Here is a 17,021-nt window from a genome sequence, read left to right as displayed (position 1 = left end):
CCCCTCTTTAAAAGAGAAAGTCATGCAGAAATGTTAAAAGCAGAATTGCTCTGAGCAGCAGAATGAAAGTTGGGATACTGGACTGTCTTGCCAGTAGTGAAATAAATTCTTTGTATAGAATAACACCATGCCCATGTAGTTAAAAAAATAGTTGTGCTAAGCAGAGCTTTATAGTCCGGTGCATGTTGCTTTGATAAATCCCTCTGGGCAGTTTGCGTGTCTTTTGATCTCAGTTGCTGCCTGTCCCATTCATAAACTTGAAGCTAATGTTTGTGGCACTGCAGGAAACTTTCAAAGGCTGCACTGAGTTCCTTGGAGGTTGGGTGGAATACAAATGTAACAGGCTATTTGTCTTTCTCATTATATAGTGTGCATGGCATGTTTTTCCCCTTGGTGTTTGTAATACAGTACTGGAATTTCTGAGCAAAACTCATCCTGTAAGGGGAAGGGGAGACAAAGAGCGGGTGTAGGCAGTGTGAATGGATGCCTGGCCAATTCCACCTCCATTGTCATTTCCAGCCTGTTATGCCAATTCTTGTGTGCCTCCATTGAAAACAATGGAGGTTCTTGGCTTAGGGCCTGTCATTCCCGTTTTATGATTCTGAAGTTGCAGGAAATACTAAATAGGAACAAAATATAAGTTAAAGAAGTTGGTGGCGTTTTATTGTCAGCTCAGAGGGGATATGGTTTTTAAGCGGTGACCTTTCAAAAGTGTTTACATGGCCTCGGTTGACAATTAAATGACAGCTTTCATCACCGATTCTAACAACTGTTTCCTTTGATATTTAAATATCTGTAATTCTAATGAATGGGTCACTGTAGGTATAAATATTAAGAGCATATCAGCCAGGCCTCAATGTTTATGATACATACTGATAAAAGAAGTTTGGCCCACAATGAAAATATTGTATTTATGTATGTATGAATGAATGAATGAATTTAATTTATTTGCTGCCTATCTCGCCATAGGATTACTCCAGGCGGTTTACAACAATAAAAGGGAAGAAATGAAAAAAAGTAAACAAAACAGAAGTAAAATAATAGAACAATAAAAGAAAAAAGAAAACAATGAGAATACATTGATTTTCCCTTCCTCTCCCAAAAATTACCTATGAATAAAAATAAACTGTAATTTCATATTGGCAAAAATAAGGCACCTCACATATAGGGAAAATTGTGCTTTATTTTACAAGTAATTTTAATTATTAAGCATTAATTTAATCAATTTTCTTGTATGTGTATGTATGTGTGTGTTTTCATTTATTCATTCATATTCATGACTCACAAGGTAGGTCATAAGCATGCATTTATTGGGAAATCTCCAGGACTGATTTTAATGGCCATTGGCAACACCTGTTGACAAGATAGAAAATCTTTATTCCCTTTTTTGATTTAAAAAAAATTATATTCCTTTTTCTATTTAATCTTCCTTTCTAATCCCATAAGACTCTTGATGACTTTATGGACATATCCATGTTATTTTTTTGGAGGAGCCTCACTTCAGGCTATATTTTGCCTTTCTAATCTAGATTACAGTCTTCAGGTATTCCAGGAAGGGAGCATCTTGAATTTAGGGGTTCCTGTCTTCTGGGTTAAAAAAAAGTAGTTGTTTCCTCAACTGTGCTAGCTTTTCATTACTTTACAGGAAATGCATGATGTTTCTACCTTTGGCTTAATCAAATCCATCATTTTGTCAATATTTGTCCTGGAGGTTTCCCAATTCCAAGGAGTTTCCTGACTCCTGTAAGACAAATTGGATAAATTAAATGGCAAGACCCTATCTTAATGGACAATTCTAATCTGTATTTAAAGGAGGACTGCTCATTACAGCAGTAAATACAGGTAGTCCTTGACTTACAACCATTCATTCATTGAAAGTTACAATGGCACTGAAAAAAGTGATTTATAACTGTTTTTGCACTTACTACTGTTGCAGGGTCTCTGTGGCCACATGATCAAACTTTAGGTGCTTGGCAAGTGGCAAGTGTTTATGATGGTTGATAGTTGCACTGTGTCTTTGACCGTGAAATCACCTTTTGCGACCTTCTGACAAGCAAAGACAACGGGAAAAGCCAGATTCACTTAACAATTACGTTATTAATTTTAGCACCTGTAGCGATTCACTTAACAACTGTGGCAAGAAAACTCATAAAACGGGGCAAAATTCACTTAACAACTATCTTGCTTAGCAACAGAAATTTTGGGCTCAATTGTGGTCGTACGTCAAGGACTACCCGTGTTTGAAAAGCATTATAAAAATGTAGTAAAATACCAGGATCCAGAGGCTGAAATACCACGAGGGTACGAATGTGAAAAATGCCCAATTCAACTGAGTTTTCCACTGAAACTCAAGCCAGGTAAAAAAAACCTGGCAGTTACACTATATATTTGGCTAAGGGCTCTTCCTCGTGGCCGTGGTAATGTGATTTCCCCACATCCTTGAATTGGGAAGAAAATATATCAATATGAAAAGGGCTGCCTCTGCTGTTTTGTTTTATTATACCTCAGCAATAACTGCTGCCCTCACCCAGGATGTAACCTTGAGCAGCCATAGGTACCTTCAGCTACCTTTCTCCTTCCTGCCAGCCTCACTCAACTGGGTAGGAAAATAAAAGTACCAATAATTGTTCATACATGTTCTAGGATGGGTTTCAGATTTGAGCTTCCGTTTTTATTACGTAGCTATTTTTCTTACCTATTCTTACTGTGGCAAGAAAGCAGACTGTCCAGGGAATGGAGTGGTTTTCTTTTTATGGGGGCTGAAAATAATGGGTTGTTCTTTAAAAAAAATTCTAGCTACTAGAATATTATCCTCTCAAGTATCTTCCAAAACTGCTCTGTTCTTTAGACCTTGGAACTTACATAGATGATCAGGATAGTAGTTCTGACTCCTCTTTCTCAGTAATCAGAGGCTGAAGGATGGTAATAAAGGACTATAAAAACACATGGTTCTTATCTTCAACATTAGCTCTTGACGCCCCTGATCCCCCACCTTTGCTTTCTTTGCTCTCTCCTAATCCCACAAAGCACCTTGATAGGATCTACTTAAAGGAAACTACTTGTATCCTGGTTTGTGTCTTTATGGTAGGGGGTTAGGTCACTGCCTCTCACCAATGCTAGATCATGTGCCAATTGTAGCCGGAGTAATTTTATCTGACTCAGGTAGATCTACCTAGTGAACAAGCATAGGCTGTTCAGCTGTTTTCTAAGGCACCCTAGGGTCAGTAGCCAAAATCAGCACAATAAATATTGTCCATGCTGTGGCATTAGCTCTCGCAAGCCTACCACAAGCTGAGGTTCTCTTGAAATCTCTCCCAGCCGTCTGATTGTGTCAGTACTTGGAATGGTGTAGCCTACACAGTTGTCCCCTCCTAAATTCAGCAGGCGTCTAAAAACTTTAAAGGGCAATACTTCTGAGGTTTACTTTTGTTTCTCAAAACCTACGTCCTAGGTTTATTTTCATTTTGCTTACCAAATTAGGAAGATTGTATATTGTCTTCCATGAGATCAATATTCTCATACCCACACCTCCCAAAAGAGGATACGTGAAGTATCTGTCCTGTAGCCAAAGCAAACAGTTCCATGAAGGTGCCAAGACCAGCAACCATATAGGAGGGGGGGACGGTGTCACAGCTGATCTTCCTTGAACCTGTCCTTGAAAGTTTTTTTCTCTTATGTGCTTTAGAATGTCCACAGGAGAGGCTTTGTGTCATATTATGAGGGAAAGCATTACTTTTCGGACCACAACATTTTAGACCAATTTCTGCCTGACTGTACAGTGCGGTGGTGGTAAGATACAGCCAACCTTATTAGGACATGTCCACGAAACTTTACTAGCAGGGTGTCTTTGTATTCTGGCAAGCAACATGAGAATGAGATGAAAGCTTGTTACCTTTGAAGGGGGAAGGCTATTTTGTTTTCGTGGCTTAGCATGTTATAAAAATAGTGTGCTTGATTGTATATGGTACAACGTATGATATGACGCTCTGAAAATAATTAAATAATCAGGTAAAATATGTTATTTGAATGCAGCAATTTACTTCTTTTAAGAACACTTATAATACGTGATTTGACTTTTGACTATATAAGATTTTGTGCTGCTTCTTGCTGCCTTGAGTTTAAATTTCTTCTTTTTACATCTATGTTTGCTGTTTTTAAAAATTCATTTTACACTGTACATTTCACTTAAATTTAAAGTACATGTTTCCTAAGACCAAACCCAAAAAACAGAATGTAAAGAATACATTGAAACATAGAGAATTAAGAAATAAGCAGCTAGGGTTTTATTTCATTAATTCATAGACACATACCCAAACATAGACAAACACACTTTATGAAATGCTTTGCAATTTCTGTGTAGTCTCAATTCTGCTATAAATAGGGTGCACAATAGCTAATGAAACAGATGTTCAATTCCCCAGAGATGTAGTTCGTAAGTGATTTCAAAAAATATTACAGTGCTTTTAAAGACATCACCTGAAATCTTGAAACAGTGAATTGTCATCTGAAAAGAGCAGTACAACAAATCACCAATGTAACTTTCTAATTTTAAATATTCTCTGAAAACTCTTTTCTATGTATCAGAATGGAAAACAGTTATTAAATCCTGAAGTACAGGATAAAATCAAAACATTTTACTACTATTATATGTATATCAATGTATCAATGGTTTTTTTGGCTAAATAACGTTGATAAGCAAGCCTCTAAATCCATCAATATGAGAAACTGTTCAAAATTAACATGGACATATGCTTTCCTATAGTTTGATGATACATATAATTTTAGAAATTCTTGATAAAATAGCAATGTCTTACAGGTGATGGGTTAATTTGGTTATATAGTTATTGTAAGTGATTGTATTCAAACTTGTTTCTTTTAAAATGTCTCAAGAAGATTTTAAACGGATTATAAAAGATATAACAAATAACTGATATTGTAATACCATTATAAAAATCTACTACATTCATGCCTAAGCAGATCATACCTTACTTCTTTTTAATGGAATAGCAATGCCTTTCCCCATAGATGGCGTTATTGCTAGAAATGGAGAAGATTTTCAGATTAACTGAAATTTTGAAATGCCAATATATTATGGACGGACAAGCTTATGGCCTTAGGATCATAGGCAGTCCTAAACCACCAAAAGTGTGACCTCCTGGAATCTTAAAAACTTGGTTTGCTTTTCCTGCTGGCCAACTAATCAGCACGATCAGCTGGCCGGCAGGAAATGGATCATTGGTTTCCTGCTGCTGTTAAGGCAGGAAGCCCAACAATCTGGTGTCCCAACTGCTTGCTGATTACTTATTCAAAAGATTGGTGAGGATCAGACCACTGGTTTCCGGTTGCTAATAGTCATTGAAAATCAACAATCTGTATTAAGCCATAGGGGCCTCACTGGGTCAGATTTATCTCTGTAGAGCTCTCTGCTTCCAAAGTTCATAGCATCGCCTCCTGTACACATATTCCAGGTAACAGGAAGCAGATGATAGCTTTGCCGTGGAGAGACATAAGTGGGCTTCTGAATGAACAGTAGATGGAAAATTAACGTATCTGATTTAGTGATCCAGGAACATTGATCAGGATACAATCAAGTGCTTCAAGGGGCCACAAACATTTGGTAGCAAATTGCAAACAGGAAAACAGTAAATATTACTCAAATGAGTAATATTTGAAAAGGATGAAAGTAGTGGGAAAGTTTGGGCAGAGGCATTTTCCCATTCAGGAACATGGTTGCCTGAACAGTTCCTTCCATCATTTAAACTCAATGGCAGATTTTATAGGCAATGTTATAGGATTCACAATTCCTGTAAAAAACTTTGCAGCTTGATTTGCAAAGCGGAGCCTTGAACTCAATTTCATCCTTCTTGTCAATTTCACAATCTCAGTGAAATGCCTGGCATGGTGGTTGGTTTTGGGGTTTTTTTGGGTAGTATGGATCAAATTCTTTTGTATCACATCCAGATGTCTGGATTCAAGCCAGTCATTGCTTTCTTTCTGGGGTCTAGGACAACTCGCCATGGTTAACTCACTGTGGGACAATTCAACACAGTATTAATTGTTTCATTCAGCCCCTTTTTATTATTGATGACCCCATTGTTGTTGAAATTACTGTGACTTGTATTTCTGGATTGACTTTATTATTATTGGCCACGCTTCTGTTGAAGTTAATTTAATTTTTGTATTTGTTGAATTGGCTGTGGCAAGTTGGCCGCAGCGAGTTGGCCGTGGTGAATTGGCTGTGACGTGTTGTCCTGTTTTGTTCTCTCTGCTTCCCTACACTGTTCCAGAGTGTGACCTATAAGTGTTGGAAAGAGAGTAGTGATAAAATGATTCTATTATGCCTACATCACAGCATTCAATGGGGATTTATTTGCAGAAAGTCTTGTTGTCTAAACAATTTTCCATCATACCAAAAGCTTAGATCTGTCTGTCTGTCTTTGTATCACAAAGTAGCCAAATACACATAGCATGGACTTGAAACATGGGCTAAAAAAAATTTATTTCCCCAACAAGAGTTTTATTACTGCAGGAATTGCTGTAAATTGTGGGAGGTTAGTAGTAGTCTTAGCTTTCCCTGCCTGTTTCTTGCTTTCTAAGCTGGGCATGAGGACAAAAGATCACACAGATCATCTTCCAAACATAATGGGGGAATCAGGGAATAGAAACAAAGATGTATACAATGGCAATAGAACAATTATGCCCACATGCAGAAATGTGTCCAGAGCCATGCTTGCAAAGTTAGAGAGAAACTTAGTGACTCCACTGAGGATTTATTGTGGATGAAGTTGCAATCAATCCTGCCAAGAAATAGAGCAATAAAATTTGACACATAGAGTTAATACATGTACTTTGAAGTGAAACTCCTGCTTAGTTTAGAAAAAAATGCCACCTTTCATTTTCAGTGTCACTCAAGTTCTTTCTAGGCATAAGGGACAGACTCCAAATTCAGTCACGGCACTTGCTGGCCCAGTTGCCAAGTTCCAGTGTTTAAAATTGTACCATTATCAAGTCATGTCTGTGTTTGGCAAAGATTTGTAGACACAACATCAATAACTATGCTAAATATTTTTGCATTACTTATTTCTCTTCCACACTTTTTTCCAAGTAGTAAATCATACTGTAGTTTCTTTAATCTCCCCTGGCTTGTGAAAAACAGGAATTTATGTAAAAGGCACTCTGCTGCAAACTTTTTCCTGTTTGGAACTTCTGTTGTTGTTGGCAAAATTTGGAGATGGCTTAGCTACTCCAAAACTGACCTTGAATGTCCTTTGTATAAGAATACTAGACTGTAATTTTTTTGATGACTAAGGAGGTCTGCAGTTTCTGCAAAATACTAAATGGTTCTTTTGTGGATGGAGTGAATAATTTGCACAGATAGGTCTGTGCACAGAATTACATTTTCACTATAAACATACTTTAAGCTTTGGTAAGGTGGGATATATGATGGCCACAAAACATCTTGGCTGTCAAATTCTTTTTGCAATGTGTTAATGGATTTTATTCTGAGGAATTCTGAGTGTTGTGTTTTTAATAAAGTTTTCCAATCTTCTTCCCATGAGAATTATCAAAAGTTGCTTCAAAAATTGCTTAGCTGTTGATGTTGCTAGGGAAACAGTGTAAGCGCTATTATTCTGTCGTCCCACTTTAACTTATTTTCAGTAGGAATATACTGAAGCAGGAAATGGGAGAATACTTTTGCTGAGTAGATGAGCAAAACATGATGGTTCGAATTAGAAAGTGATAATCTCTGGATTTGACACTGGGAGAATGAAGCAAGCTAACCTTAACTAGAAACATAGTACAAGATAAAATAGACATGTAGAGCAAGGGTGTATTTCTCCCATTGATTTATGAAACGGAGGACGGGTCCTACCTCTCACCCCAAAAAAGTACAGGCAAAGGAGGGAAGTAAAATTTGACACCACACACCGTCCATTTCTCACTATCCTGTGTTGCTTTAAACGTTTTACCTCTCTGTCTTACTGCATTATCAAATGTCTAAGATTTCTGCTTACTTGAAAGATCATTCACAGGAAAGATATATTTCAGTTTGGAGGAGATGGATAGATTATATTCAGAATAAATATGGGACTAAAAAGTTCCATTTAGCTTATGAGTAGATTTTAGAGGGATATTGTTATTGGTACTTTGTATGTAGTTATGTTAAAGGGGAGTTAAAGCACATTATGAATTTGGTTAATTGTATATTATGCATAATTTTTATTTAGAATATGATTATTATAACTATAATCCTGTATTTAGCTCTGGGAAGTGGGGGGGGGAAGTGGGTGGGTTTGGGGTGGGGGGATTTGGGGATATATTGTAAAATCTTGTTTTTGTAAAACTCTTTAATAAAAAAAAAGTGAACCAGACAAGGAAGGGTGAAATGCAAGAAAGTGGGGGAAAAGGTCAGGTTTCTGCTCCCTTGACACAAAGCCACAAAAGCCCTCCTCCCCCAACACAAAACACACAGCAGTTTTCTCTTTACCTTATGCAAAAACACCACCACCTTTGTATCTTGCAAAAAGGGGGATTCATAGCAAATTCTGAAATTGATAACCATATATTCCCCTAATATTTCTAGTGGGTTTACTATACTTGTTCAAATGAAATCTGAATACTTTTGTTTTAGTTTTATCTTATTATTTTATTCTAATCTTACACATACATGCAGCCACATACATACTTTTAAACAAAAAGGTAAAAACGAACACAAGCAAATGTAAAGGGAAAAAGAGAAAAAGAGAGAGAAAAAAGCAAAAAGTGCAAGAAAAGAAAAGAAAGGGGGAAAAAAGAAAAAAGTTACAATGAAGTGGCTTTCAATATTCTTCACAGCATTTATAAGTGTATATTTTAACCTGTAATCTTAAATATCAAGTGGCACTTGAGTTATGAGCATAGGCGAGGCTGCCCATTACGCCCAGAAGACATAACTATTTTATTTTATGAGGTTTTCTACAGCGGTTGTTAAGTAACTGCCAGTTTTTGGCAAAAGCTTTGTACGTGCAGTTGTGTGACCTGTTTCCATGCTGGATAAACCCATTGTCTACCGTCTATGGAAACGTAACAATCTCGTTTTGGGGCAGTGTCAAAGCTATCTGTCCCTTTGCTGCCAACCCACCTGATTCCAGTCCCTCCCAGGACATCTACTAATAGAAAGACGTGTCCGACCCTTTTCCTTGTTTCTCATTGGCCAGGAGATGAATGGTTTGGTGGGAATGGACTGTTGGCTTCCCGCTCCTTTAGCTGAGGTAAACTAGCTCCCTGTTCAGACCAATTAGCTGGTCAACTGGCAAGAGAAGAAATTGTAGTGGGTTTAACCCTTTGGAAGCCAGGTGCCATCTGCCCTGTTCTGTGTCCTTTTGATTCCTCTCTAGGCAGCCTCCCCTCCTCCTTTCTCTGCATTTGCATTAGTCTCGTCTGTTTCCTGAGAAGTTTGTCTTTGAGCTGACGGGATGGAATTATTGATGAATCCAGACTTTCCAGTTCCTTTTTGAAGAAAAAAAAAGTAGCTTTCAGTCCATAGCAGATCCTGATTCCCGCCCTCCCCCTCCAGCTATGCTCCCATGAGGAGGACTTTTTCCATGGCTGTCTGACTGAAAGTCTAGTCCAGACATTTGATAATCTATGGTGTTAATTTTCAGATGGAGCAGGTGTGGCTTCCTGCATGTGTGTAGTGCTTACTGACAAGGATCCTATTGATTCTAACAATGAAGAGTATTATTATTTGGTGTGGCAGCCACTGTGATTTTCTGACCTTGATTCACCCTCTTTGCATCCTGCAAGTATGATAGGTTTTGTTGCTGATGGAAATACAATTTAAAATAAGTACGGGGGAGGGGGTGGCGATACTATTTTATAGTGATATTATTGTATTTCTCATTTGATGGATTTGTTTTGGGGGGCGATCTAGGATATATTACTGTGGCAGAGCAGTTCAATATCTTTCTTACATTTTCCTTTTTTAGAACTCAATCCGTCACAACCTCTCTTTGCACAGCAAGTTCATTAGAGTTCAGAATGAAGGGACGGGAAAAAGCTCTTGGTGGATGCTTAATCCAGAAGGAGGCAAAAGTGGCAAATCTCCCAGGAGAAGGGCTGCCTCCATGGACAACAGCAGCAAGTTTGCAAAAAGCAGAGGGAGAGCTGCAAAGAAAAAATCAGCTCTTCAGGCAGCTCAAGACGGAAATGGCGACAGTCCAGGAGCACAGTTCTCAAAATGGCCTGCGAGCCCCAGCAATCATAGCAACGATGACTTTGATAATAACTGGAGTACTTTTAGACCTCGAGCCAGTTCGAATGCTAGTACCATTAGTGGAAGACTTTCCCCAATTCTGCCAGAACAAGATGACCTTGGGGAAGGGGATGTGCATTCCATGGTCTATCCTTCATCAACAACCAAAATGGCCTCAACTCTGCCGAGCCTTTCTGAAATGAGTAGTTCCGAAAATATGGAAAACCTACTAGATAATCTCAACCTTTTGTCTCCAAATGCATCATTGACTGGGTCTACCCAATCACCACCTACTACCATGATGCAACAATCTACTGGTTATTCATATACATCGTCCAATACAAATATAGCTTCAACCAATGCAGACTACAGGAAATACACTTATGCTCAGCCTAGCATAAATTCTTTGTCACAGATCCCTATGCCGACAATTCAGGACAATAAATCGAGCTATGGGACCATTAACCAGTTTAACTGCCCAGGACTTCTTAAGGAGTTGCTTACTTCTGATTCACCACCACATAATGAGGTCTTAGCCTCGGCAGATACTCATGTTTCCCAGCCTAGTAGTCGAGTACTGGGACAAAATATATTAATGGTCTCTAACTCAGCAATATCACCCTATGGCAACCAGCAGTCCCATAACAAAATCCTTGCCCCCAGTGCTCACTCTCACCAAGGACACATCCAACCCACAGCAGTAATAAACAGCCATACTTTGTCTCTCACCCTTAGTACTGTGTCTCATGCTTCAAGTGTGAATCATTCAACCTCAGCAAAAAACTCAGTCCAGGGAGTCGTGAGCCACCCGATGCAAGTGAACAGCATTAGCCCCTTCGCCACTGTGAACAGCTGTAATGGGTATGGAAGAGTGGGAATTGTTTCTTTCCATCAAGAGAAGCTGCCTAGTGACTTAGATGATATGTTCATTGAGCGATTGGACTGCGATATGGAATCAATCATTCGTAATGATCTGATGGATGGGGAAACACTAGATTTTAACTTTGACAGTGTGTTACCTAACCAAAGTTTGCCGCACGGTGTTAAAACAACAACACACAGCTGGGTGTCAGGATAAGACTGGAAGGTTAGTTCTTGTTTTTGTTATTTTATGACAATGTTGCAATACATTCATTATTCTCTTGAAACCTTAAAGTAATACTATAAGGACCATATTCAGCTTGGGGTAGTCTCTTCCATTAGAATGAAAAGCTGCATATAAATTCTCTTATTTTCATGAAGTTATTATATACAGAACTGCTCCAAGATTCAGTTGTGTTAAAGGAGCTGCTGCACTAGAAGGAAATTAGACAAAGGGAGAAGGCGCAGTGGATATTACATGTAAAATATCATTAGCAAATGCCATTATATTATTTGGTTATATGATCAAAACATATTCTAGGTCAGAAATTTTATAAACACATGCTTTGCCTTGTTGTCAAAAGATGATTTATAAATACATTCAGATAATCTTAGACTTTACAACCTTTCGTTTACTGACCATTTGATGTTACAAAGACACTGAAAAAAGTGACTTAGGGCCAGTTAGACAATAACAATAATACAGTTGGAAGGGACCTTTGAGGTCTTCTAGTCCAACCCCTTGCTCAGGCAGGAAACCCTGTACCATTTCAGACAAAGGACCGTTGCAGCATCCCCGTGGTCACATGATCAGAATTGGGAGGCTTGGCAACTGACTCATATTTATGATGGTTGCAGTGTCCCAGGGTCATGTGATCATTTTTTTGTGGCCTTCTGGCAAGCAAAGTCAACGGGGAAGCCAGATTCACTTTACAATTGTATTACTACTTAACAACAGTGACAAGAAAGGTTGAAAGACGGGGCAGAACTCACTTAACAACTATCTCACTTAGCAACAGAAATTTTGGCTTGAGTTGTGGTCGTAAGTCAAGGACTACATGTACTTCAAAAATCATTATAGAAGGTATAAAAATGCTATCTTATGAGATAGGTCAGTTTTCTAGAAGAAGAAATACTTATTTTACCATTAATCTAGGATTTTAAAGACTTCATTGTAAAATTACCATCATGCTTTTGATTCTCAGTTTTCTAAAAATTAATGGTTTGGGTAGGATAGTCTTGCATATTTGCTTTTGTTTTTTATATGATGAAAGGATGGGGTGGAATTACATTTTAAAAGTATCTAGAAGATGAATTGCAGTGTGTGATCTTAAGCCCGATGTCACAGAAGGGCAGTTCATCAAAAGGCAACAACAAAGGGCAAGGTATCATGTGAAGTCAAATATAGTTTTATCTTTAGCGTCTTTTGAGTAAAACCACAGGAAAGTCAACTACACCAGTTTTTAAGGCATGGATACTTCAGTATTCTTACTGAAAGACTTATGTTGAAGTAGCATAGGTTGCCAGATCCTGATTAAAAAGTAATTCATAAATGCATTTTTATGTAGAGATCTAATCAATCGAGAATGTTTTCTATCATTGCATGTTTTCTTTCTATTATCCTAGGCTACAGTTTAAAGTGCTTCAGACATCTCTGACTACAAGAAGTGCATATGCATAAAGAAGTCCAAAGATGTTCTTCAGCTTTTTTTTGCATTTTCTTGTATAATTTTTTTTCTCTTGTCAGTCTTGGCTACAAGGTCTCTTTTTGTCTGGTTTTTGTACAAAATGTTTGCTGCCGGATACTTGCAGGTTATTCGCTGCTGTAAGTAAGGAATGTGCCATTGGAACTGTCTTTATTTGGAAGTGCCAAACTCACTACTATGTCAGATAATCTTAGGCTTTACAACCAGCAGAAGATATTTGAGCATCATATGTTGACTTTATGTTGTAGCGTTCCCTAAATAGGTGGCTTCCAGATGTATTAAATTTCAAATCCCATAATCCCTGCTAACATGGCACCAGTATGGGCGAAGTGGTATATAGAATAAGCTGTAGAAGTAAACTTAATTTCTGCAAGAATATATTAGATTTAATTAAAATCATGGAACATGGTGAACAGCTTGATTTTCATTTGGTGAGTTAAAGTTACTGTAAATTTTCTATGTGGCACACCATTGAATATAACCCAACCAAAGTTTTGCTATTCAGATTTCTACATTAGAGAGTATGTTGAGAAGCTTTGTTTGCATATGGAGTAGATTTATTGTAGAGCTCATTTCCAGATTGATTAATTTTATTAATAAAATTAGTAAAATTTGTAATACATTTATAACTATTTTCTTACATTTGCTGTTTTACAAGCTTCTTAAAAATATGCAGAATCCAATACTTTAAAAACATTCAGCATATTTTATACACAGTATTTTAACAATATAAGAGGGATGAATTTTTATTAGTACTCTTGTAAGATTTATAAGAGAAGGTTTTTACATATGAAATTTCTGGTTTTTATCTGGCATGAAGATGATCTGTATTCTTAGTACTATACTGACTGTCCAAAAGTCTTAAATGTTGTTAAATACTTTGTATATACAGATCATATTTGTATTTATTTTATGAAGTTTTATAAAGATTAGGCATTTGTGTTAATATTTTTATTAGTAATCCATTTTAATTTACCTTTTTTAATTGCATGGTCCCTCATTTCTTTTTTATTACTGCCTCCTATTTTGATTTGAAGAGATCATACAGTTAGAAACTGATTTACGCTAATTATGATGTAATAATGCATTTTATAGAAATGAATCTTGATCATAATAATGTAACAATAGTTTTGGTGAGGTTTACTGATCATTGCCTTCAACATCTTACAGTGATCAAGAGGAGTTCCAATAATTTACTCTTAGATTGATAAGAGCAGGCTTACAATATATAAATAAATATAAATAATATTGAAATTGTGAGCTATATTTTATGTCTCTTTGATATAATAGCTGTGCTGTGCATCTTTCGTTTATACAATATTGAACCTCCTCCCTCCAAAATCCAAGCAAAAAATATATTAAAAAAACTCTTTAAATCCTAACAAATTGAATTTCCAACTCTCTGAAGTATTTTTCAGGAAAAGGAGAGACACTGGCTCCTCAAAATTGCCAAATCATTTTTTTCCAATGTTTTGGAGAGTGAGGTCATGAGGAATAGCCAAGGATGATTTAGTGGACATTAGGTGAAGTACAGCCCCTGAGGGACCTTTAAGCTTCAACCCTCCTCCAATTATTTAATATATCAACTGCACATGTCTCATGGGGGAGACATACAAGGTATTCTTTGAATACCCTATTTTCATATAATACCACAAGGTGTACAGCTGCAGGTGTATATTTTAACTGCCACCAGAATACTCCTAAGAGGAGAATGGCCTGATAAGCATATAACCTAAGAATGTTCTAATAATGCTGACAAAGAATCCTGGGAAAAACTGTTAAATATTCTCATATTTCTGTGTATGTTTCAATTCATTATGAATATTAATTGAATATTGTTTGCCCAGATAAGGAACACCTCTGCTCATTTTAAACACTGACACTTAGTGTAACCTGGACCCAATGCTCAGTAATGCTATTATAGGGCAGGAAGACAGGAAAATTAAAAATGTAATGGAGTGTGGTATTATAAAAATGAATGTGAAGACTGATCATACATGTTTTTGCATATATATCTTTATATTCTGTAATTTTAAATAATTGCATATGATGGCTTTGTGAATTGTGTCAGTTGCTTTTCCAAGCAGCCAGGCTATTCTCTGTTTCAATCTGCAAAAGAAATATATTATATAATAGAACTGTTCCAATTTAATGTATTGTTTCTAATTATGTATTAACTGCATTAATGAGATCTCTGCTTTGATAAACTGACAAGTTCTATGAAATGATAAGCTAATGTTATACTGTTGAATGGTGATAACATCTGTTAAAAAAGAGATGATTATTAATATGGACCAGTTCCTTAAAAGTCTTACAGTGCAATTCTGCACATGCTTGCTGTGATATAATTCTGACGATTCAGTTGCAAGCATGTCTCAGGATTGTAATCTTAAGTTTGCACTTGTTCCAATAAATTTGATGTTGCTATGACTTTTAAACAATTTAAGATCATAAGATGAAAAGTTCAGGCTTATTAATTTATAATTAATATTTCAAGAAAATGTTTTATTTGTGTTTTTTAAGGTCTAAAATTAATAATATGGTTTAAGATAACAGAGAAATGTAACTGCATTACAACTAGGTCTTTTAAGAAAAGAATCATCCTCCATTTTGCACTTCCCTTGTATCTCCCTCACTAACATGTTGACATCCAAATGTTTCAGATCATTTTTGCGATTTGTAAAGAGAAGGCAATTTTGATCGCTGAACACCTCAGACTGTCTTTGGATATTTGTGGAAAAGTGCCTGATGTTTTTCCAAACAGAAAATAATCCATTGTATAAATCCGTACGTGTATATGCATTACTTTAATGATCTTGTCCTTCATATGGTTACCTGTATGCTGATAAAGGATTCTGTTTATTTGTGATTGTTTGTAATCATTCAGATATGCAAAGGCATTTAAAATCTTCCTATTCTGTCTTTACAATATCATGAGAAGAGTCTTTTTAAATAACTTCATGGGCATTTTTTTTACTGGAAAGATAATATATTTTATAAATAAATAAATAAATAACTATTTTCCTTTTTAATACGTGGGGACCTGAGATTAAAGGGGTATGATTTGCTTCAGAAAGTCATTGCCTCAGGCCCCTATTTGCACCCAAATCCCTTGGCTCTGATTCCCAGTTCTGCATTCACTCAGCCATGCATGGGATTATTTGTGTTCCTTATCCTCTTAATTTTCTCAATAAACATTTGTTTCAGCGCTATGACATTTACCATCCACAAGCAGAAATCAGCAATAAAAGGATGCCACTTGAAGATTTATTTTAACTCCTATACCAGGGGTCAGCAACCTGAAACAGTGAAAGAGCCACTCAGAACCGGTTCCCTCACAAAAGGAAAAACTGGGAGCCGCAAAAAATGTGTGCACATGCGCGCATGCGCAGAACAAGGTTTGACTGAAGAGTGGAGCCAAGGCAAGATATGCACTTACCCTGCTTATTTGAATTGATTGGTTGAACTTTTTTAGTCCCACTTTTTTTTTGAACTGCACATGGCAGAGGGAGCCGCGAGAGACGGCTGAAAGAGCCACATGCGGCTCCGGAGCCGCGGGTTGCAGACCTGTGTCCTATACCAACTTCTACAGCTGGAATCTTGGTCTGTGTTAATTTGGTGTCCTTATTCCCCAAAGTGTCACTGCTGTAGCTAGCAAAGCTCACAACTGCACTTGAAAAAAGAGAAGTTGGAGATGCCAAAATTGAGGTAGGAAATTGCTCCGATAAACATTGAGTTAAGTTGACTTAAAGTCTGTTCACTTCTCCTCTGGCATACTCTGCAGCAGAACAGACTTCCTGTTTCTAAATTATCCTCCCCATGGCATTTAAACCAGGAAACTGGGTTTAGTGCCGCTATAAAGCAAGATATACTTAAACTGAGATTTCAGAAACCATTATCTTTTGCAGTTAAAGGGGAAAAATTGGTTATATGCTAATGAGTTAAAAAAAAACACTGAGAAAAGGCACTAACAGTAATTAGTGGAATGGGAAAGTACCCAATTATTACTAATGAAAAGACCTCATCTCCCAAAGCCAATGACTAAAATAGGACTTCTTGTATATATGTCTCTGCAGTATTCATATCATAATGGTAAATCACCAGTGGAAAATAGCCAGACACTCTTTTTTGGCAGCTCATTTACCTCCCTCTCTGTTGGGGTGCATCAGTACTGCCCTTTCATTGTCACAGGAGATACACACAGTATGGTTTAGCTAGTA

The 17,021-nt window shown here is 37.0% G+C and overlaps 1 protein-coding gene across 1 annotated transcript in view; it reads left to right on the top strand.

Annotated features, from left to right (window-relative positions):
- FOXO1 (forkhead box O1) overlaps positions 1-15,897 on the top strand; it is a 49,477-nt gene extending 33,580 nt beyond the window's left edge. Inside the window, exons 2-3 of the mRNA XM_083350748.1 lie at positions 9,969-11,321; positions 12,722-15,897. Coding sequence (XP_083206874.1) covers positions 9,969-11,312 — 1,344 coding nt within the window. The 3' untranslated portion in view covers positions 11,313-11,321; positions 12,722-15,897. The remainder of the gene's footprint in view (positions 1-9,968; positions 11,322-12,721) is intronic.
- Positions 15,898-17,021: the final 1,124 nt, after the last annotated feature.

This window comes from Vipera ursinii (genome assembly GCF_947247035.1).
Source record: "Vipera ursinii genome assembly, chromosome: 1".
Taxonomy (NCBI): Eukaryota; Metazoa; Chordata; class Lepidosauria; order Squamata; family Viperidae; genus Vipera; species Vipera ursinii.
Note: the sequence above shows the minus strand (reverse complement) of the source record. Positions and strands in the feature narration are given on the sequence as shown.